This window comes from Chinchilla lanigera, unplaced genomic scaffold (genome assembly GCF_000276665.1).
Source record: "Chinchilla lanigera isolate Chin_1 unplaced genomic scaffold, ChiLan1.0 scaffold00017, whole genome shotgun sequence".
NCBI classification, from domain to species: Eukaryota; Metazoa; Chordata; class Mammalia; order Rodentia; family Chinchillidae; genus Chinchilla; species Chinchilla lanigera.
The window spans coordinates 23,843,398-23,868,096 of record NW_004955418.1 but is presented as its reverse complement, the minus strand read 5'-3'; the positions used below and the strand labels follow the sequence as shown (position 1 = coordinate 23,868,096).

The following is a 24,699-nucleotide window of genomic DNA, read 5'->3' as shown; positions in this document are numbered from 1 at the left end:
TGGAATTGCAACGTATAAATTGGCAGTAGTTTTATGACTAGAGAGAGAGGAAAGAATCAAAGTTGATTTTGAAGTTTTGAGGCTGGACACTAGGAAGAATTTTGGTCCCACTGAACCGTGTGGAGGACCGAGGAGAGGAGGACTGTGTGCTCACGTCTGTATCTGTGTATTTGTAGAAGTTGTTGCTGGTTTTTTAGATGTAGATATTTTTACATAGAGCTGAAGGTTCTCAGCAGGTAATTGTTAAACCTGCAGCTTAGAAAGGAAATCAAATTTAGAGAAGAAAATTTGAGAATTATTTTGATAGAAGTTATAGGTTAAATGAGCTGAAGAGGTACTGATGTTTCTATGAGTAAAAATAAATAGAATGTCTAAAAATTCTGTAGGAAGAGTCTGTAGAAAATACCTTAATTTTAGAATGACCTATGGATGATTTTAGGGTGACCTATGGATAAATAATAATCTTTTCACCTTTTTGTTTAAATGACAAAGTACAGAGGGAGGAAACCAATATTTAAGTCAGTGCCTCACACATAGTAGTACTTTAAAAAGTCCTTGTTGATGAAAAATTATGAACAGTACTTTGGTTGGTGTGTCGGGTAGTTACGGAGATTAATGGGCATTTTGCAGAGACAGAGTCTTGGATTGGATTATGCACATTCCTCCACCCCAGTGGGATTTTCACTGAGAATGGATGAGAGAATAAATCTGAGAATATTTCGAACTCTGAAATTGCCCATGTGGCATTTTTTGTTTGACTTTTGCGCCATGGTCTAACTCAGTGATGGCGAATCTTTCCGAGTTTTCAGGGGTGTAAACAGTCTGCTGGGGTACGCAGTCAGGTTTCTGCTAGTTTCTCTGAAAGAACTCTGGTGCCCCTCAGGGACAGCACTAAAAGGAAGAGCTCAGTGGAAAGGCGAAGTTATCTGTTGGGAACTGTGATTTAATTTCCTTTTCAGGGCAAGGATGTCTATTGATATCAGCACTGTATTGTTTTCTACTATAGTAGAAAGTTTCCATTTAGAATTGTTGAGGTAGTTGTAAGTTTTTGTGTCATTTGTGTGAAGTATATGTTTCGCTTCATGCCAGGTAATTTCTCACTGCGTGCATTTTCATACTCTCCTTTGATCAGTCAAGGCAAACTGAAACACACGAAGGCTCTTCTCTGGCCCCCTCAAATGTTAGCCAGCAATATGCAGCACACATCTACAAAAACCATTAATGTGATCCCAAATTTAAAAGTAGAGAACTGGGCTTGGTGGCACATTCTTGTAATCTCAGCTACTTGAGAGACTGAGGCAGGAAGATCTCAAGTTCAAGCCTACCTGGGCGTTTTAGTAAGATCCCATCTCAAAATAAAAAGGGCTGAGGATGTAGGTCAGTGCTTCCTGAGTTTTATTCCCCATCCCAGGGTGGGTGTGGGGTACAATCAGTGTAAGCTGTCTCTTTTATTGTTGACTTATTAAATATGAAGTTTTATCTCAGATGTTATGATACTTTAGATTAAGTTGATTTATGTTTCTAAGACAGTGATATCAAAAGACTTCATATCTGTCCATAAGATATCTCAACAAAAATTCACAAAGCTAGCTGAGAAAAGAATGCACTTTTTGAACACTGTTTCATCTTTCTTTTGAAAGAGAGAAGGAGGGAGAATTTCCTTTTAAAATAAGAGAATAAGTGTTATAAATGTAAGTCGAATTGCCATCCCTCGAGGGAGCATGCACACTGGGAGAACCAGAGTTTCCTTCTAGAGCTGCTAGAACAAATGCAGCTCTCTACTTTATGCGTCCTGTGAGACCTCCAGCCCCAGTCAGTATGTGTAATCTGTGATATTCAAGACACAGCTTTGAGAAGAAATTTTCCCCTGGAATCAGTGCCTTAGTATAAATGAAGATTGGTTTATCTTGGTCTCTTCCCAAAATTAGAGGCAGTAAATAAGACTAGAAAATAGGAAGAGAGCTGGAACTTGTATGATTCATACACTGATCACATTTATGCAGCAGTGACAACTTTTGAGTTTCATTGGGGAAGTTGTTTTCTTCAGTCTTAACAGTCTTTTAGTTTCCCTCTCCTTCAAACAGTGGCTTAATAATAACATTTACTGGGCTTTTACTATCCATTTGGTGCTCTTCACAGCTGTATATGTATTAGCTTTTTTAGTAATGTTGGTTGAGCATCCTTATCTTGCATTTAAAATGTGTCTATCAGATTTGGAATTTTTTAGATTTTACATAGATTTGCATTCTTAAATGAAAATCTGAACTCGAAAATGCGGAACTTTTTTTTTTTTTGAGGCAGGGTCTCACTATGTAACCCACGCTGGCCTTGAACTTGTGGTGATCCTTCTGCCTCAGCCTCCTCAGTACTGGGGTTACAGGAGTGAACCACTACGCCCAGCTAATGTGAAACTTGTGTCATGCCAGTACTCAAAAAGTTTGTATTTCATAGCATTTTGAATTTTGGATTTTCAGATTAGGGATTTTTGACCTGTAATATCAAGCCAATCCTCTATGAGGTAGGCAGTATTGACCTGCACTTTTGTTATAAAGGAAGACTTTAGAACCTAGAGATAAAGTACTTTGCATAACAAGGTGGCAGATCTAGTGCTCAAAGACAATAGCTCCAGGGCTTTCCCACTTAACTATTCTACTGTATAGCATCCTCGTTTCTGTATTTTTCCTCGTTTCTGTTTCTCGTTTCTGTATTTTTCTTTAAAGGAGATTAGGACAAGTGTTTAATTTTTTCTGAGGTTAGCACAAATTATTTCCTCTATTTTACCAATGCTGGTAATGATGTAAAAAAACGTAGATTTGGCCATAGCTTTGGAGAAATCCACTGATAAGCCGTTTCTAGTAAGTTTTAGTCTTGTATCTGTCATTTGAATCTCCTTATGAACAAGCTTAGGGGGTCAGTGTAACCAACCTTTTCGTATTGCCTAAATTGTTTTCATATTCTTTTCAGACATACGTAATAGTCCTTAGCGATCAGAACTCCTGATACAGACACTGAAGAAGAGATTTTTTAAAAAATTTAATTGGCACTGAAGAAGAGATTTTTTAAAAAATTTAATTGGCAAGGAGGCTAAATTAGAAGACTTGTCTTTTCTAAGGTTGTGCTTTAATGATTTATCTCCTTCTCTCCCTGCCTCCCTCTTCTCCCTGTTTGTCTGCCCCCTACCCCCTGCCCCCTGCCTGCGGTAGAGGCAGAATACTTAGCATTTAAAAAAAACAAAAAACAAAAAACTACTTTAGACAGATACCAATTAGGGAAGTGTCCATTACTGAGATAGGTTATGTCTTTGTTATTGGATTTATATTTCAAGAAGTCATATTTTATATCTTAACTGAAAATAACTCTGTTGCAGATATCAAGAGGTTAAACATAGACAACTTTTTTGACTTATGGAAAAATATATGTATGATTATGAGGAACTCTGAACCTCTTTCTGTTTATAAAAAAGATGAACTTAAAAACAAGGTTGAGAAACATTGGTATTGAATAGAACCAAGGACTGGTTTTTAATGAGTGTAGAAATGTACTTGGGTTCTATAGATGTGTTAAGTATCTCAATCAAATCAACACACCATTACCTGCATAATGCTATGTGTAATTTTAGTGAAATTATTTATATCTAGGATAATGCTAATTATTTTCCTGATTTTTTTATTTAAGTGAGGTAAAGATTTCGTGTGTCAATTTAATTACAGTGCTTTTTTCTGCTTTAAAAATAACTTTAAAGCACCTAGACAGAAGCATTTAAAATACTTTTGTTACTATAATTCACCATAATTTGAAGTAAACAATAAGGATAATTCAAGAAATTCTGAGTTAAGACCATACAATTTTCCACAAAACGTTTTGAGGAACAGATTAACTACATATATGTCAATAAACTGTTGGATAATTTAAATGCAGTTATAGTAATAATCTAGAATTGACATATTTTGCATTACATGTATGATGTTTCTGAAAGGGAATCACTGATATTCATGGAATAGATTTAGATTAATGTCTATTTTGAATTGATTACCATACTAAAATTCTAACATATGTAGATAGATGAACTAAAAGCCATAAATAAATTTATCTTTTATCTATCAAAAGGGTCTTTAATCACATACTTATTACAGGGCTGGGGATTTAGCTCAGCGGCAAAAGCACCTGCCTGGCAAGCGCAAGGTCGTGAGTTCGGTTCCCGGTACCGGAGAAAAAAACCAAAAAAAAAGAAACACATACTTATTACAAAATAGTAATTGTATAGTGCCTCATGAGTTTGTGGATCATAAGTTTACAAAATGGAAATCAAATAAAATCTTTTAATCTTATTTTGCCTGAAATAGTAGAAAACTAACGTAATAAGTAAAAAAAATAGAGGCTAAAATTTTCCTTAGTTTTGTCATAAATCTGCTGGATATTTTAACTGCTTTAGGTAATAATGTAGTACAGTTTAGTATTCAGTGGGTGTTTTCTATTTTTACAGCAAAATTTCTAGCCTGAAATTTCAAAATTTTATTTTTATATGCCATTAAATTTGAGCTCTTCAAGGGACCATTAGTAATACCTAGTCTGTTTCCTTTTAAATCAGTGGTGGTGAACCTTTTGGAACTTTCAGTGATAACAAGCAGCCAGCCGTGGCACAAGTGCCGTAGCTTTGCCACCGCCGTTGAGAGTAAAGACAAACCTGAAGTCTTCTAAGTCAAGTTCAGTATTAGTCTTCTTAGGAGGTAATGAGGGATAGTAAGACTATAGTAAGGATTTCAGAGGAACTGACCTTCCCTCTTCCTCTAATGCTAACAGTTTACTGATATGATTAAGCTTCTTATAATTTTATTTTCAGTCTTTGCACAGACCTCTAAATAAATAAATAGGCTGGTAGTTAGAAGAAAACTAAAGATAATTCTTTTGAGATGATTTCAAAAGTTTTTGTGCTTTTATCTTACTTTGAAGAGTATAAGCTGAGTTGAGGGTGGTAGTGCATGCCTCTAATCCATCTACTTCAGAGGCTAAGGCAGGAGGATTGTGAATTTGAGGTCAGCCTGGACAGCTTAGCTAGGCCCTATCTCAAAATAACAAAGGTCTGATTAGGTAGTAAGGTACTTGTCCAACATGTATAAGTCCCGAGTTCAGTTCCCAGGGTCATGAAATAAAATAAAATAAAATAAAATAAAATAAAATAAAATAAGGGGTCAAGAATAATAAGCTTCCATTGTAGAAGTTTATAAAAATAGTCATAGTGGTATAATAATTTTACAATTTGCTTCTTGTATTTCCAGTTTTCCTCTGAGCAGCTCAAGTTAGACTACAGTATGTAAGGATAGGTTTGGCTAGAGTACTAGACATGTAAGAACACCTTATAACTATGATTCTAGGGGTTTGTTTAACGTGCCATCTGATAACTTCAGTCTGTATGTTGGAGTCCATGCGACTCTTTGGGCATGAATTGAAAGCATGGATGATGCTAGAGTCGAAGCAGTCATTCAGGCGCATTATAGCTTAGAAGACAGAGGTGCTGTGTGCGCTCTGCATGTTTGTGAAATGCACTAGAGAAGCTGAGTTCAGCCGATGGTTATAGAGGAAATCGTCTAAGAATCAAAGGGAGAAATCAGCTTCATGTTGAAGTAGGAAGTGAGAATAGCAGCCTTTTAGGCAGTGTCATTCGGGTTTTCCTATCACAGAGCACAAACACTGAAATGGAATAAAATGTTTTGCTTTCTCAAAAGCTCCATGTGCCTTCTTGTAGTGTTTATGACAGAATTATGATAAGATATATAGAATGCTTATATATTTATTACTCTTTTCCATTTACCCATCTTATTCTTTTAAGTAAGAATTTGATTGCAAGAAGTGTATTTCGAGCAGATAATCCTGGAGGTAGAGAGATGTGTAGAATTAAAGGAGGATCTTATATGAGGTGATTGAGCCCAAGTTTATAGACAAAATTAAAAACTGAGTAAATGAATATTTTTAGATAGAGAAGAGTTAAAAATATCTGAGTTAAAATAACTTGTAATAACTGATTCAAAGTAAAAATGTATGTTTGAATTACTTGTAGGTATTTAAAACTTCTAAAAGTATTTTTTCAGTGAACACAGTAATTTTATGGTTGCTGTTTTCATCCTAATCTCATGTCTTTTTTCCCCTAGGTGGTATCATGGAAAACTTGATAGAACTATAGCAGAAGAACGCCTTCGGCAAGCAGGAAAGTCTGGCAGCTACCTTATAAGAGAGAGTGACCGGAGGCCAGGATCCTTCGTACTTTCGTTTCTTAGCCAGACAAGTGTTGTCAGCCACTTTAGGTAAGTCTTCTTTCCTATTAGGGGGTCACACGGTATAGCTATCTTGATGCAGTATTGATAAACATACCTGCTTTCACAAAAGCCTATGATTTGGTGACATTTGAATAACACAGAAAAATATTGATTCAGTTAGATGATGTAGTCAGTTATTTAGAGTACATATTGTTGAGATGCTTACCTTTTTTGCTATAAATATTATTGGTCATTACTGTGCTAAACTGCAAATGTATTTGTCACTTTCAATGTATAAAGAAATACAAATAGTCTATGAAGTAGCAGAAATATAGGAAGTACTTTAAAAATCAGGATTTATGCCCATTGTTCATTGTACAGTTGCCATTTTGCAACTTTGCAGACATTCATCTCAGTGAAAGAGACATACTAATTTTGAAGTGTGGGCATCAGAATCTATCTAATCTATGTCTATATATATCTATATCTACATCTATATCTGTATCTATATATAATTTCATTTGATGGGAGAAATTGAAGTTTTATTTAGAAAAAATGAATACCTTTTTTAGATTTTAAAATAAGCTTTGAGAATGCTGTCATACTTCTTACGTATTTATATGAAGTATAGTTTCACATGCAATTTAATAATACCAAAATTTAACATTTGACATTGTAACTAAAATTTCTGACTTACTTTTAAGAATAGAGGATGAGTGAGGTATCTAAGGATGAATTTTTAAATATTTGAATTTATAATGGAGGCCTCCAAGTTTGATATGTATTTCATGTTAAATGCATTATATATACATATTTATGTTTACTTAAAAAGAAGTAACCTGTAGTAATTGGTCCATGATAAAGTGACTTTTTTTTAATGCACAGAGATGTATGTAAAAGGGAAAATACATGAAATTTAAAAATATATAATTTCCTTATAAAACTTGTTTTTTAAAATCAGCTCTAAGGGCTGGGGAGAGAACTCAGTGGTAGAGTGCTTCTCCACCATGCACAAGGGTTTAGATTTAGTCACCAGTACGGCAAGGAAGAAAAATGGGCTGTAAAGATTTCATTGTACTGCATTTTCTTCTTTTCCATAGGATTATTGCTATGTGTGGAGATTACTACATTGGTGGAAGACGTTTCTCTTCACTGTCAGATCTGATAGGTTATTACAGTCATGTTTCTTGTTTGCTTAAAGGAGAAAAACTACTTTATCCCGTTGCACCACCAGAGGCAAGTAAAATTGAAATGAACTGTCTGAAAACTTTATTTCACTTTTGTAATGGATTTTGCTTCTGTTCAGTTTCTTACGATCACTATTATATTTGAATAAATATATCTTATGTTAAATTTTAATTCTGGTTCTAATGTCAGAACAAAATTGAAAAGTTCTTTTAAAAAAGGTTTTTCTATAATAGTCTATATTTTAAATAATTCTGTGTGTTTATAGCCTAACGTATTTTTGAATGCATAAGAAATAATTACTGATTTCATGGTGCTAATCGTGAAATTACCACAGAAGTTGAATAAAAAGATACCCACTATACTTCAAAAATAAATTCTTAAAAATTAGTTAATTAATTAATTATTGTTTTTTTGAGACAGGGTCTTGCTATGCAGCTCAGGCTGGCCTTGAGCTCACTTTGTAGCCCAAGCTGATCTTGAACTCACAACAATCCTCCTGCCTCAGCCTCCTGAGTGCTGGGATTACAGGTGTGTGCACCATGCCCAGCTGCTGAAAATAATTTTATAAAAACATAAAAACATGAGCATTAAAGATTTCTAAGCTCTGAGTAGTAACAGTAGCAGAAAAAATGAATGCTCCTAAGTTTGTGTAGTGTGGCTGTTTTTTGTTTGTGTTTGCTTTACCTTTGTGTGGACATACTTTTTTTTGACTTTGAACAAAAAGGCCTTTTTCTTCATTGTTTTTAGCCAGTAGAAGATAGAAGACGTGTACGAGCTATTTTACCTTATACAAAAGTACCAGACACTGATGAAATAAGGTATTTTATAATATTTCTCGTGTGACCTTGATATTGAAGATTTATTGTTCTTGGCCTAGGAAAATTTTGGAATTTGGGGAAGTAGACTATGGCAAAGTAAACGTGCCTTTCCTAATCGGGTCAGTTGTTCCACACTCCTGGGTTGGGTTTTTCGTTCAGAATTGAAGATTTGGGTCAGGGTGAGCACGGTGACAGTGACAGGACACTATCTCTGACATGGTAAAGAGCGATCTATTATAATTTGTACTCTTACGTTAGTATTTATTACTGCATAACATTTATGACTCAACTGAAATGATAACCAAGCTTCTGTTTTACATAATAGGTGAATATTTTTCAAGTAGAGAAAGTTATGGACTCCCCAGACATGGAGGCACATGTCTGTAATCCTAGTGCTTGGGAGACTGAGGCAGGAAAGATTGCCTTGGCTATATAGTGAAACTGCTTTAAAGCAGAGAACAGTATATTACAGAACTATAGAACATGAGATTTTTTTTGTTTTATTATTTGTATATAATTCAGTCCTTTATGTAATTTGATAAGTAACATTGCCTTTCTGTAAGCTGTTTAACTTTTTTAAAAAAACCGTCATCTGTAAAATGTTAAGGGTATCTGTGAATAATTACATAATTTTTGGAAATACAGTAATAAAAACAAAGATTCGAGAATCTGAATTACAAAATAGTAATTCCATTTTTATATGATTGTTTTCAAGATGATAGTTTCTCATTTAATTTTTTGACACACCTTTATTTGTGATCTTTGGTGGAAAGGCAAAACAAAATAGAGAAAATAAATATAATTTATAAAGGAAAACAGTGTGGAAGTACAAATTGAGAAGTTTTAGATAATTTGTAAATTCCCAGTGGAGTCCTCTAAGACAGCAGTTCTCACAGTGTGACCCAGGTACCTGGGGCTCCTTGAGACCCATTCAGAGGGTTTTTGAGTTGAGGTTCTCTAGAGGAGGAGATATATTCACCACTGAGGAGACTGAGAAGTTCTGTGCTCTACCATCTGCTAGCTGGAGACCTAGGAAAGCGAGTTGTGTAATTTCAAATGCCTGAAAAACTGTGAAGGAAATTCAATCTGAGGGCAGGAAAGAAAGATGAGACAAAATGTACCAGATCAACCAATGAGAAAGAAAGAAAAGGGAGAATGCTTCTCCCACCTTGTGTTCTATTTAGAAACTCACAGGATTGGATGATAACCTCCCACATTGAGGCAGGAGTGTTGGATTCTATAGGGCCATCCACTGAGTTGCAGATTAATTTCTGCAGCAACACCCTCCCACACAATGCAGAAATAAAGCTTAATCTAGATATGCTGGCCAATCAGTTTGACACATGAATTAACCATCACACTCCATGGGATCAAATTTATTTTCATAATTATACTAAGACATCATTGGCCTTTTTCACTGTGACTTGTGTGATGAGAGTGGGAAAGCCTTCCCTGGTAAATCTGGTGCTGTAGAAGTCATGGCAGTGCGGTGACGTAAGTGTACCATATCCTTCATTGTAACCCACTTGTAATTAGTCAAACATAGTCTCATTTCATGTTCTTGAAAAGGCACTAAAATATTCTTAAATATCAACCTAATATTGTTTGTAATAAAAGAGGAAATACATATAAAACACTTGTGCTTTGTATGGGAATTCAGTGTCTTGAGAAAAAGCAGTGAGTTGAGAGGTAACTTGCTATTGCTTTCGTGCACACCATTTTTATGTGAAAGATGGATAGACTCCAGTGTTTTGATGTTCTTTTTGAAATGTAACAAAGTGAAACTGTTATTTCCATGAAAATAACTACCATATTTATTGCCAAAAACAAAATTTGAGCTTTTGAGCAAGAAAAACTAGAATTGTCGGAACCCTCTGTTAGTGGTCATCAAGAGCTTGAGTCTCACAAATAATGACCTCTCTAATGTGCTTAGTGATGACAGTGAAGAATGAGATATGTTGGTAGTATATATTGATGTGTCAACAACTAGAAGATCTGCATAACTCAGTGACCTAATATTTTCTAAATGATCAATGCTACAAAATTATGCCTGGGTAGAAGATTTAAAATGCAAAGTAGACCAGTGGATGTTATTGGAATACATATAGGAAGTTCCTTGATACATAGTTTTAGATTCCTTAGTATAACTAACCTCCAAGAAGGTACCAGCTCTGTTGACTTTTTGATATAGTATAACAGAAGACTATAATTATTTGAAAAGGCTATTAATATGTTCATCCCTTTCACAAGTGCGTATTTGTTTGAAGCCAGGTTTTCATCATATACCTAGAGCAAAAAAAAAAAAAATATAGTAATAAAATGAACGTAGAAACACATGAATATCTCTAAGTTTTCCTTTTAGCAGACATGTAAGAGATTTGAAAAATTTAAAACAAAAATAGCATTACTAAACCTGTAAAAGTTATAATTATTTTTGATCTGCTTTATGTAATGAGATATAAATGAATCAGTAAAGATATAAAAACATTTTTGCTTTAGGTTCTGTGTGATAAATATCAATAGTAGCTATAATCCATACAGTAAAAGGTGTTTATGATACCAATATTTAAGACTATAAAGGCACCCTAACCTCTCCCCACTCCCAGTTGGGAACTCCTGAACTAGGAAGATGGGGATTTAAAGAAGAGTCAGAATGCTCAGGTGTTCATTTAGCTGCACTATTCATGTGCATAAAGTCATGAGCCATAGTTTTAGACTTGGCCCTATTCACTCCCGTGAGTTTATTGTTAAAGCAAACACATCCGAAGATGAATGAGTTGAAACATTTTAGACTCTTGTGGGAAAATAAGTTTTACATTGTTTGTACTGATAAGCTTTCTATGTAATTTTTTGTTTTTCTGTGCCATAAAGAGTTGGTATAGCAATAAAAACATGAAATTAAAAAACAAGAAAAGCAAAACTGTTGGCCACTTTTGATCAAGAAATGAAATGCACCCCTTTTTATTTCTATTTTAGTTCCTGTACGTACACACCCACTTTCCATACATCGTGATGATTTCTTTGTTAGTGTGCGAGTGTGGTGTGGGTTTGAGCCCAGGGCCTCATGCAAGGCAAGCTCTCTACTGCGGGGCTGCAGTCCCAGCCCCTGGGTTGCTCCTTAGTGGGCGCGCTCCCGTGGTTCTAGGAAGGAGTAATTTATGTCGTTAGGTGGGAGTGTCTGCTGCTGTTCAGCTAGGGAGATGTTAGCCACCACTAAGAAGAGTTGTAGAACCAAGACAGGATGTAATATCCTGTGGTGTTTCAAATACAGAGAAAAGTGTTGTGCACAAATTTTATTTTTTGAAACGTGTCCAAGAAACAGTGAAGTTTGAGATGCTCTAGAGAAAACACAGCTTTCCAGTATATAAGAAAAGACTTACTAGAACTTTGTGAATAGTAAGCCTAAAGGAAAAATTACTGAAAAATACGTGACAGATAGGGTTATGGGTATCGGGTCAGTGGTGATACCCGACCAATCTGGGACCTGCCAGTGTGCAAAGGCATTTCTTCAAGCCTAAAAGGAGAACTAAGAAATTACTGATGATTTTATATTGGTGTCATGTGTCAGCAACTTGTTGCTCCCATGATGATGTGGAGATTAAAACATCTAGGTAGCATTGAGAGGAAACTCAATTGTGTATGCACCCTCCTGCTCTGAGACTGAAAAAGAAATGGTGTTTTCTAGTCATACACACACTGGCACCACCTTCAGAGAAAGAATGCTGTACTTGTTGAGTAAATTAAATATCCCTGGTATTTTTGTGAGGAAAATGTTAACTGACATAGTGTCTACACAATAAAGTTGATAATGCTTATCCAAAGCAGACTTTTCAAAATGAACTATATCTTATATACATATAACGTATTTGTTTTTATTTTACATTTAACTTACATTTGAAAGCTTTGTGACACTGAATGTTAAAATTTTTCAATTCAGTTTCCTTGAGAGTTGTTCCTTAAAAGTTTCAATACGTATGTAATTACTCTATGCAGAAATTCTGATTTATATCTAATAATAACCTAGCAGTGTAGATGACACAGGTACCCATATCAAACCCATTTTACCAATGAAGAATTAAGATTCAGCCTATGAAAGGTCTCTGTTGTCATAGATAATGCCAGAAACAGGACAACAATTAGGCATTTGATATGATCCCATGTGTTTTACCAATATCGTATTATTCATATGTTGTGGCTGACTGTTTAAGTTTCCATGTTTAACATTTTTAATTCTAGTAACTTCATAATTGCTCTTGTAGTTTCCTAAAAGGAGATATGTTCATTGTTCATAATGAATTAGAAGATGGATGGATGTGGGTTACAAATCTAAGGACAGATGAACAAGGCCTTATTGTTGAAGACCTCGTAGAAGAGGTGGTAAGTTTTATTTTTTTCCTTCTGAATTTTAAATTCCAGTTTTTTTTTTTTTTTTTAGATTTGGAACTTGTCCATGATATGGGTAACTAGTTATGAAGAAGTTTCTTTTATGAAAAATACTTAATTTATAAGCACAAGGATTTTTTTCATTAAAATTGTATTTATTTTTAAAAACAGACAAGCTAGCATGTTAGAATATGTAGCTATCAACTTTCAGAAAGCTTTCCTAACTTCGTCTTAAAATTTGTGCTTCTTTTAATCCTTTTTTGCCCTCTTAGACTTTCTCATAAGTGAAATTATGTGTGAATAATCGTAGAATGTCAAATGTTTGTACATTTGATGTCACATTCTTTGTTTTCCAAAAAAATGCATAATTTTCCAGTAACCTGAAAAAATTCACTTCTATTACACAGATATTATCCCATGGTTCTACATTTTGAATATTCCCTTTGTTTTGTTACCACCACCTAATACGTTAGTAGTCACCTTAGCACACGGGGGAAATTGTCATGTGTGTGCGTATTTAGATAGCAGGTCAGCATTCACTCGGTATGTACACTGCACAGGCTATCCTCAGTACCACTCAAGTACATTAAACTTGGGAATTCACCCTCCCCTTTCTTTTGTCTAGTGGTATGTAGTGGCTTTCTGTGCTATTTTATGACCGTCAAAGCTCTTGTTTTTAAATTACGTCATGGGTCTGGTAATATTTTAAAACCTGTGCTTTGATTGTGGCACCAGAAATATAGTAGAAAATATAATTTTATTGCTGTCAATTCTGTTATCTGCCTATTCTTGGCAAGGGTGTTTTGATTCACAGAATCAAAGTTTTGATGTTGAGGAAAGGTAGGAGGAGTCAAGGAAATGTTATGATACACTCGGCTCTTGTAGTCACACAGTACTCACTTAGCATGCCTTAATAATCCTAGAGTAGTGTTCTTTATCCAACAGTAGGAGGGGCACTTATTCCACATAGGCGAGAAGTCCTCATGCTCAAGCATCTTACTGTGTTGCCTGTCCCACAGAATTTTGTGGTTAAAATTTTTATGGTGGGTTTCTCTCTCTGCTATGTCACCCTCCTCCCTGTCCTGATGATTTAAAGGAATTCAAGTATAGTTGAACTTGAGCTCTTAGAATTCTGGATCAAACTGAACAAGATAAACTTTTATAAGGATACGTGAAAGATAGCCACCGGCTGCTGCAAATCAGTAAATAATAGTCCAGTTGAGGATAAAGGGATGTTAGCTAATGTAAATACTGTACAAGGAATGAAAAATAAAAGTTAACAACTCAGAGTGAGTGGACAGTGTGACGTAGTTACGCAGGGTGGGTTTCGTCACACTTGAAATAGTGGGCTTCGTTAGTAGTGCATTCCTTGTGGGTTGAAAAGCTACTTGGGATCATCAAGATAGTGAAGATGCTTCAGGTGTGTGTTTAGTTACCGGATTTAAGGAATATTCCTCTCAGATAGTTCTAATTACTCTTCTCCAAGCTTTACTTGCTTTAACTGAATGTGTGCTCTGGGCGGGGAATTTAGTTCTCACACAGAATAGTATGTCCCCACTGCCAAGCCAGTGTCTGGCATTATTGGGCCTGCAGCAGATGTTTCTCCGGTCCTGACACTCCTGCCCTGTTAGATGTCTTGTGAAATTCAACTGTCATTATCAGCTCCATTCAGGTGTCACCTGGGCCAGTTGTGGTGGTGCAGGTCTGTAATCCCAGCACTCGGGTGGCTGAGGCAGGAGGATAGCCATGAGTTTGAGGCTAGCCTGGGCTACAGAATGAGCTCAAGGCCAGCCTGAACTGCATAATGAATTCCTGTTTTAAAAACAAATGGATGTCACCTCTTGCACAGATTTTAAACCTTTTTAGATTCTTTTAGGCTAAAGTGTTTCCAACCCCTGTGTTTCCATAGCCTTTCCTTAATTCTACCTTTCATTACACTGTGTACAATTAATGTATTACATAACCTCCTCCTACAGGACAGTGATAGTGCTATCGATGTGTATAGTTACTTTTAGTATGCCGCCTTGGGTGTAACAGGCATTTATCTAGTGGTGTGATTTTAGTCTGATTCACTGAGCGATAACTAAATGGCGGGAAGTAAATCCATAGTACTGTACTAAGCACATTTTGGTGGAAGTTCAGTGAAAAGTATGTACCTAGCCTTGTGTCAGAGTTACGGTGGTAGTCAGTGGTAATTAACAAAGAGTGGCTTAGACTTTAAAGTGCTGATAGCCTTTGCCTTTGTTGTGGAATGAATAATGTGAGTATATCGTAAAAGACTGGAATATAGTATAAAGTTAGGTAAAATTCAAAGGATGATAAAGTGAGGATGTCTTTTATATTCAAAGCAAAAGCTAATACTTTTAGGGGCTCAGAATGTCTCACTTGAGGTGTCATTGGAAACATGGATTAGGCCTTATGTAACAGATTAGTAGAGCGGAAAGGACATTGTAGGAACTGTAGTGACAAGAAACAAGCTCTACCATGAGATAACCTAGACTGCCGAGTGGGTTAGTGTGTGGGCGCCTCGAGAACAGGCAGTGTGGGGCAGGAAAGACATACTTGCGTCCAGTGGTGAAGGACTTCCGCTGCAGAGTGAGGACTCTGGGGCAGCAGAGAGGTATTCAAGGCTGGTTGGGTAAGTGAGTTTATGGGGTTTGGTTTTTCTGTAGTGCTGGACACAGCTGTAGTTGAGCGTGGTGGGCTCTGATGCTGTGAAGGGGAGGGGCACAGAGGGAGCTGTGCCGCAGCTGGGCTAACGTAAAAGCGTGAACACTGCAAAGGCCTGAACTAGACTCGCGCCACCAACGTGAGAGGAGCGTGCAGAGTTGCGGAGGGAGTCCTTGAAGAGAAACATCTTTTCATATACATATAATTGTGAAGGGCATTGTGAAGTTGTGTTTGAAGATATTTTTATGAATTTTACTACAATTTCTAATAGTTTTAATAGTTACTTATGTAAAAAACTGTCTTAATGTCTTCCCTTTAGGGCCGGGAAGAAGATCCACATGAAGGCAAAATGTGAGTTTGTGTTAAGTATCAAAAGGAAAGAAAGAAATATATTGTGAACTACTGATTGAAGCTGTCCAAAACATACTTCATAATACTTTAGGACTGGCTTATAAATTTCTGTTTGACTTAGAGAGTTGATGTATATCTATTTTCTTAAGGACTTAGCAATATAGTCTTTTTTAAATAAATAGTGTCTTATACCTGTATTCCACTTACATATCACCAAACTAAGACTTTCTGGTAAATATTACATATTAACATTAGTGAGTATCATCATTAGTGAGGAATCATGTGTTTCTTTATTTTCTTATTGATTAGTCATAGTATTTCTTGTTTACTTGGTTGTATTTTTTAGGACTTTTTAGCTCAGGTTTTTTGCTTCATTTTTGTTTTCATCTAAAAAATATACCCCAGGATCATAGTTTTTCACAGTTTTAATAAGATTCATCAAGGTATTTCTTTTAATAATCTTTTAAGACTGGTTTTATAGGTATGAGTTTCCTGTAAAAGATCTTAACTGTCAATCCCAGTTCTTCCTTACTTAGATTATTTTACTGACTGTTCATGTCATGTATTTTGAATAGAACACTTTTCCTTAACGGCCCTGTTAGCATTTATGGACGGAGGATAAGGCTTACCTCAAATGTTCTTTTTCTGTTTTCTGTCCTTTCGACACCACACATTAAACAGAAGTTCTGTTTCCTGTCACCTTACTTAGTTCTCTGCTCTTCCTTAAGAAGAGTCTATATTGTCTGAGTTCATTTTTCTTATTCTCTGTACTTGCTGGAGACTCCGTCAGTGAGACTTAAACCCTGTTGATCCTTACAATATCAGGATTTATAAATTCTGATTAATGTTTGAACTGTCAGAAAACGTAAGCAAATGAAGTTGATTCGTTGTTACAGAATGTTGATGTTCGTTATTTTCCTTCTCAGCAGACCCTTAGGTGCACAGAGCTGTCTCCTTCTGCTCAGAGATCAGCCGTGTAGGAGCGGTGAGAAGTGGCAGCCGATGCTCACTCTTGGAGTTAGGAAAGGCTGCGGGAAATAGAAAACTAGAAAATTTTTGCCTTTTCAGTCTAGTCACAAAGAACGTCTGTTTACTATTATGAAATCTTCCTGAATTTAAGACAAATTATCAATCTACATTTTAATCCCTATTTCAGATAATACTACAGATGTACTTTTAAATGTTGAGGTCAGATGCCAGTTTGAAGTTTAAAGGTCACGTTCACTGGAGAGTCTTTCCTTATTTAATACCTTGTCAGTCTCTCCTTTTCCTCACTCTGATTTCTTACTCCTTTGCTGTGTAGCATAAGCTAGGTTTGCATTGTTGGTTTGTTTTGGGCAGAGACCATGAGGATGAAGTGTCTTCAATTCTTAAAGAACCCTCAGGCACATCAGTGAGTTCCTTTTGTGAGTAAGCAGGTAGGACATTTGTGTGACAGAGATGCCAAGTTCTGTGACTCTGTCTCCTAACGGGTTTTTTAGGCGTGTGTCTTCTTCTCGATTGTCAGGTGACTGCATTCCATTTCAGGCGCTTTCACTTCTTACTGGTGCCTAACGCAGCAGTGACCTTCACGTTGAGCTCCCCGTCTTTAGTCTCACATTCTCTCTTCCTGTAACCAGAATGCTCTTTGAAAAGCATAGTTCATATGGTACCACTTTCCCACCTAAAATCTTTAAATGGTTCTTCATCATGTTTATGTGGCTGAGCCTGAAAAGTCCATGTATGATTTGACACTTGTGTCCTTTCCTACCCATCTTATTTCTCATTGCTAGTTTTATATGCTGCAGTCTGTAGGTCTTCAGATACATAATACTGGTCATCATCCCCCTTTTTTCTCTTTGGTTAAGATGCTTCTTAGACCAGGGTTCTCCTCCATTTATTCATTCACTTACCATTATTTACTGTGTGATAAATTGTATATGTGATAAATCATTCAGTAAATATTATTTTTTCATTGTTTTCTCTGTATACTTTAAAGCATTGGTAGTCTTCTTTGTTATTTCCACAATATTCTCACACATACTTGGAACACTCCTTTCTGTATTTTCTGCCTATACTGGTTTTCTAGCTATACATGACTAGTGTTTTTTTTTTTTTGTTTTTTTGTTTTTTTGTTTTTTTTTTCCCTAAACAGATGGGGCAAAACTTATCTTTTTTTCTTTTTCTTCTGTAACTCATCTATGCATGTCTGTGGATTATGTAAATTTTATATAGGAGTAACTTCAGAAAATAATACTGCTACTTTAGCTATAGGCTAGCTTATACTAAGAATCTTATTAATCTTTAACCCATTTTAGAGACAGTGACATTTTTGCCATTTTGGCATATTTGAAAAAAATACGGTTGCCCTTGGAGGTCATCTTGTCACCTCTTACTCAGAATATAAAAATTCTGCCCTAGCATTTGTAGTAAGGGATCATTTAGCCTGTATTTGCGTGCTGTGTGGAACCTTACTGCCTGTTAAGGCAGCCTGCACTGCTTGTATGGTTACTTTTCCTTATTCATAATTGGTACTGGGAACACTAGGAAATCTGAGTTAGTGAGTTAATGATTGGAATATTGTTAAAAAGAGAATTCAAGTGAAAAGCTAAAAGTTTAGTTGTATTTTCATACTTTCACCAGTAATAGCATGGATATTTTAAAGCAATGTGAGCAACCTCTAAACTTGTAACATTAGGTTTAGAGCACTTAGTTTAATCTTACATACTTTGCAGTTTGTGCTTAATTATTACAGATAATGGTAGACCCTAAGAAGATGTAGCAAAGTGGTAAAGAAGCATTTGGAATTGTTAGCCTGGCTTTAAAACATGTTAATTAGCAAGATAAGTAATATGCCTTGGACAAGCAAGAGAGTTTAAGTACTTTAATAAGTAGTAGTAAATTTTTTAGACAGATGTCATTTTATATCAGGGTAACGTTTGAATAATTGAGTTTTTATAATGTTAGGTGTCATGAATATAATGCCATATATCATTTGTAAAGGCTTAATTTTAGAATACAGAATATAAAGGTTTAATAAGCTGTTAGCGCCAACAGAATTAGGAATATTATTTTTTTCTTTTATTTTTTTTTTCCTTTTAGTTCTTAATGTTAGTATCCACTTGTTCTCATCCCTCAGTGTTATTTGCTGGCTTTTAATAAAGTATGCATCAACAGTTTGATTATATTGGAAGAGAGACCGTATTATATAAGCAAACTCAACTTGAGAGAGATAGGAGAAAAATACTGTTTTTTGGGAACACAATTTTAGAGGGGGCTCTGCCTGTACTACCCCTTTTACTTCTCATCTCCCCAAAAGAAAGAAGAGGTAACAGTGAAGCATATAACAATTAGATATCACCAAGATTAAAGTCAGTGTTATTTTTATATTGGTAACAAATATGAAAATAGTGGTTTTTATTTGGTAGCCTGTAGTTCTTCTACGTGTTGAAAATAAGCATAATATGTTCTTGCAAAGTAACATAAATGTAATAGGAATGAAATACTTAGATCAGCTGCATTTTATTTATTTCATATGTCAGTTGAATTACAATTAAGGTGGTGGTTTAGTTTTGATCATATGACAGCAGCATAAAGGAATTTTCATTTAAATATATAATTTGTTCTCTTTTTAAGATGGTTCCATGGGAAGATTTCCAAACAAGAAGCTTATACTTTACTAATGACAGGTACTTTTTATATTTACTTGTCTTCTTAAAAATGTCTGTACTTAAAAAGAATAAAAAAATAAGTCACCATTTTTCATGTACTGTATTTACCTTCAGCAACCAATTAATGTTTATGCATATTATAATTCTGCCCAGGGTTGAGAAACTCGAGGTTTTATCAAAAACATACATGGTAGCACAAAATTCCAGAAAGTATGTTTTTCTTGTACCCCATTCTCTATTCCTGTCCTGTCCCCAGATATAATACCTGATGACAGTTTCTTTTCCTAGAAGTTTTCTGTGTCTGTATGTATCTCTCCTCTTTTCCCTTACATGTGCATATGCTCATAGAAACATGTAACATACTTTTTTCATGTTAGGAAATATCTTGGGAAATCATTTGGTATGTGCCAGTATAAATTTCCATTATTCTTCTTAAAGGCCCTAAGCTTTCTAATTTACAAATACCATAATTTACCAGGTCCCCATTGGCTGTTGGCTGTTGTTATTCTTTTGCTATTGAACTACAAAAAACAAATGTTCTTGTATTTATCTTACACACTTGTGGAATTACATACTTCAGCCTTGTGTAAAATGTATTAATTTAATGTTTCCTAACACTTGGGTTTATAGGGAAATGAAGAATAAAAACTGATTTATATCTTGGGTTTATTATATAAAATGAAAATCATCCTGTTCTAACTAAATATATAACACTGAACTAATACAGATTTAATCCATAATGTGTTATTTAGAAGTTTTATTCTTTAAAAATTGTTGGATAGTTTATGTATTTCATAAATGAGATTCTCATAATGAAAAAATTGATGATTATTAAACATGTGATCTGAATTATTGGTTTAAGCCATATAGATTTGCATTTTAGATTAATACTTTGCTTTTTTGAAAGATGTAAGCATAATATCGCTACATGACAAGTAATAGTAACCAAACGCTAAACCATAGCAATAAGCCATCAGCTTTCAAGGTGGGACCAACAATATTAATTTTAGTGAATTTATAATTAAGTTTATATTGGGTCTTGTACTGCCAAGTACTTGATGCACCCATTCTTGTTTTAGGTGTGTAAACATGAAAAGCAGCCAAGCTTTCATTTCTTAACAGTAGTTTATATTTCTGTGCTCTTTTCAGAATCAGGTGCAATTTTCTTGCCTGGAAAGTACACATAACACTTGCATATATAATTTTGAATGTACAATACTTTCTGTCATATTTTAGAAGAAATGTAGAGAGTACCCTGGATTCTTACCAGGATTTGACACTATCATTTTAGCCTATTGTTACATTATATAGTCAGTTTACTTACGTATTTAAGCCTTGAATATTCAGTTTAAAATGTTTTACTTTTTTGTACTGCACATGAAGTTACGCAGTAGCAAATGCTGTGGCCATATGATTGGACCATTAATAAGTTGTGAGAGGGCTGGGGATTTAGCTCAGTGGCAGAAGCGCCTGCCTGGCAAGCGCAAGGTCGTGAGTTCGGTTCCTGGTACCGGAGAAAAACCAAAAAAAAAAAAAAAAAAAAAGTTGTGAGAAATACGCTTGGTATTCAGTGTTCATTGCTCCTCCCCAGTCAATTCCTAATCTTCTCTGTGTCATTAGGACTTAGAAAAAAGACAAAGCATTTCAGTATTAAGTCATTACTAGTTAAAGAAATCAGAAAGTCTTGTCTAAAAGTAATTTGAAAATACTTAATGTATTGTAAGTTTCTATTACATGTCTTTCTTCAAGATGATACCAGTTGAATATAGTGTGTGTATACTGATTTTAATATTGTCCTCAAATCTTTCAGTTGTTTTGAACCTACCTCTATATACCATTCTCTTTGGTCACAGTCATTTTAGTTACTAATTAGAAATACTGATGAAACATAGACTATTCGTAGGCAAAGTTTATGTAGCTTTGTTAGAATTTTCCTTTTGAGTGGATTTACAAACAGAATATAACAGTTTTAGCTTCTGTTCTACCTGTGGTTAGGTTATTCTCTGCAAGCTGTGGTGCACACAGACATTCTAGGCCAGAAGTTACTGCCGCAAAATTTCTGTTGTGTGTTTCTTTGAAATAAAGATGGTAGAGTAGATGAGCAAGTAGGTGGTGTGAATCACAAGGAAAATCACAAAAAGTCTTTAAGAAGTGTTCCCAGTGAAACTTCTATGTTTATGACTTTGTACTTTATATTACTTAACATCTATTTTAAATTTGATACTTTGGGAAGAAAACTAACAGTTTAATTTTTTACAGTTGGGCAAGTCTGCAGTTTTCTTGTGAGGCCCTCAGATAATACGCCTGGTGACTATTCACTTTATTTTCGGACCAATGAAAATATTCAGCGATTTAAAATATGTCCAACACCAAACAATCAGTTTATGATGGGAGGCCGATATTATAACAGGTAAATTATGAACAATTTTTATTTATTTTTACTTTGGCAAAAATAATCAAAGTCTTGATGTAATAAGGTAAAAAATTATATAGAGTTCCTGGGTTTTAAAATATAACTTAGAATCAGATATAAATAGAAATTAAGAAGTTGTTTCCTTCCAAAATAATGTCAATATAACAAATTTTATACAAGCTGTTTATAGCACAATTTAATAAGTATATATTATCTTCAAGAAGAACAAAACATATAACCTAAGGAAAGGCAAATACGTTACATTTTTTTTTTTTCATTGCATTCTTTTATCAGTGAATCATTTTAATAGGGAAAAAAGGTTCCTCAGGTGTTACCCAAGAGTTACACAGATGTTAACAGGAAAGCGGGTTTCTCTGATTGGGGTTCTCATAGTTGTGACTGGTTACTACTTCTCACCTGCAAAATAAACTCTTTGCTTCTCCCAGAACTCAGAATGAATTGTAGTTGCTTGATTAGGAAACTAATAGAGGAGACCATTTGATAAAATGTCAGTATTTTTTCTGTCAAAGCAAAAATGTAATCCTTCATATTTAGATGAAAAGGTTTTTCCATACCTCATAACTACAGTTCCATCTTTTGTTTTAAAATACTGATAATTGGAGCCCGTGACCCCAGCACTTAGGAGGCTGTGGCACAGGAGGATCGCTGTGAGTCCGAGGCCAGCCTGGCCTGCATTGTGAATTCAAGGCCAGACTATGTGACACAGTGAGACCGTCTCTCAAAAAAGCAAAAAGAAATAAACAAAAACAAGTGCATAAAAAGAAAACCATTGACATTTGCCTTTTGCCTGCCTAATGTCTTAGTCTCACTATAGGATTATTCATTCCAGTTAGAATTTCTTGCAGTTCCAGCTTGACCTTGAAGTATATAAAGATCTGAAGGTAGTCATCTGGAAAATCAAAACAGAAATCCAGAACTCATTAGACAGTTATCAAGCATCGAATGGAAGATACAAGTGCACGCCTCCCATATAAGCTGCTTGAATGAGCTTCTGTGTTACAGTCTGGGTTATAAATATTGTCGCTGAACTCCAGCACTTTGTGCTCCAAGTCTATTAGCATTTCTCACTATTCAGTGTTCTAGAGATTTGGGAAATAAAATTATAAATTAAAAGTGTATATTTTTAACTGAATTAATGCTCAAATTGAGACTTTTAAAAGATAATACCTTGATTTGTTTGGAAATTTGTTTATTGACTTACACTTCCTTAGGGATGCCTATGTTCTACAGAGATGAAAGTCCTTAGTATACTACTGAAAACAATCAGTGAAATACATAAAGATAGCCTTTGTTCATAAAGACTTCAGTGGAACAAAGAAAAAGAAATAGTGTTCCTTTTCAACTTATGGTTATGCAAAATTATTGGGCTACTTATAAAATGAAGTTTTTTTAGAAGATACACATGAGGTGACCTTGGCCATGACCCCAAATCTTTGACCATGTGTGTGTTCATCCTATAAAGTTAGTGTGTCCTACTGTTTCTAGTTTTAATATTAATTTTTCAAAAGGAAAGCCAAAAGGTGACTCCATTGGCTGAGAAATGGCAGGTTTTAGACTTACCTTGAAAATACATACTCCATTTCAACATTGATGTCAGAAACAATTCTTAGAAAGATACACCTTGATGATTGTCATTTGTTGTTTAGATGTGAACATACTAAGTATATTAGTGAACAGATCTCATTAACACTGCCATCCTTACTTCCCATTTAACTGTATATTAGACTTTCGGTTATGAGAGGCAGCAGTTACATTTTTCAAGTAGATATTATTGAAACTTAGCTTTGATGTTTCTATATGTAAAATTTTGTTAAAAGTAGGGGAAACATTTAGCAGTGGACTTGATTTCACAAAGATTCGACTTACCTGCTTTGTGAAATACACTGTATAGCTCCGGGGCATGTCCATTAAGGAGGGGGAGAAAAGGTAGTACTAATGCATCCCACTGGGTGGGCCCAGTAAAAAAGATGATGCACTGACTTGTAAGCCAAGGGGATGTCCCAGATAGGTCTGGGACCCCACGAAAAGAGAACAGTTCAGGTAATGAGAAGGGACAGGGAGGTGTTTGGTTAGACTTCAAAGCTTAGGAACAGTAAGTAATCTAGGGTTCAAGAAGAGAAGCCCAGTTGTGCTAAGTTTATACTAAGAACTTAACTGGAATCCCAGGACATTGTGTCTTCAGAAACTCACATTTCACAAGCAAGTTTACTCTGAACATGATTTAGTTTCCTGAGATGTAAGTCTACTTTTTTTCTTTTAACCGGAAATTGAACTCAGGACCTTGTGCTTGCCAGGCGGGTGCCCTGCCACTGAGTTATATCCCCAGCCGCTGAGTCTGCTTTTATACCTGGAACTTCATGGGGTGTCTGAGAAATTGTGGGTTTTCTGTTGGTTGCTACTCTTTTAATTTGCTACTGGACCTTCTGGAAACAACAGTTTCCATGAGCGGTAGCCTGTCAGTGCAGGGAAGACAGTTATATGGGAACACTGAGGTACAGCATAGGGTCCTCAGTGTTTTACAGTTGTTGAGCCAGAAACCTTTGATGCTTCTTGATTTTCATAAATTTGATGCTTTTTACTTTAAAACATATAATCATCCTTTTGGTGGTATCTGGCTGCTTTATAATTATATTTCCTTATTTTTATTTTTCTGATTTCTGGATTTATGTGTTACTACATTTTCCTTTAAAAATTTATAACCTTACATGTCCTTTTTATGATAATGCCTTTTTACTAGACATATTTTCATGCTATTCCCTGCCTTGAGTTAAATACTGTAGCTTCTGATATTTAGTTGGTATTCATTCAAACTCATTTTTATGTTATCTTTTATTTTAAAAAACAAAAGAAGGAAAATATATTAACAGGCAGACATCCATTTGCAAAATAGCATAAGAACAATACAAACAAAACAGAATTACAGACAAAGTTGCAGGAAATTAACCATGGTTGTT

The 24,699-nt window shown here is 35.2% G+C and overlaps 1 protein-coding gene across 1 annotated transcript in view; it reads left to right on the top strand.

Moving 5' to 3' along the window:
- Rasa1 (RAS p21 protein activator (GTPase activating protein) 1) overlaps positions 1–24,699 on the top strand; it is a gene marked incomplete at its 5' end in the record, with an annotated part of 89,960 nt that overhangs the window by 29,603 nt on the left and 35,658 nt on the right. Inside the window, 7 exon segments of the mRNA XM_005382300.2 lie at positions 6,147–6,299; positions 7,352–7,487; positions 8,187–8,257; positions 12,517–12,634; positions 15,630–15,661; positions 19,277–19,329; positions 21,571–21,721. Coding sequence (XP_005382357.2) covers positions 6,147–6,299; positions 7,352–7,487; positions 8,187–8,257; positions 12,517–12,634; positions 15,630–15,661; positions 19,277–19,329; positions 21,571–21,721 — 714 coding nt within the window.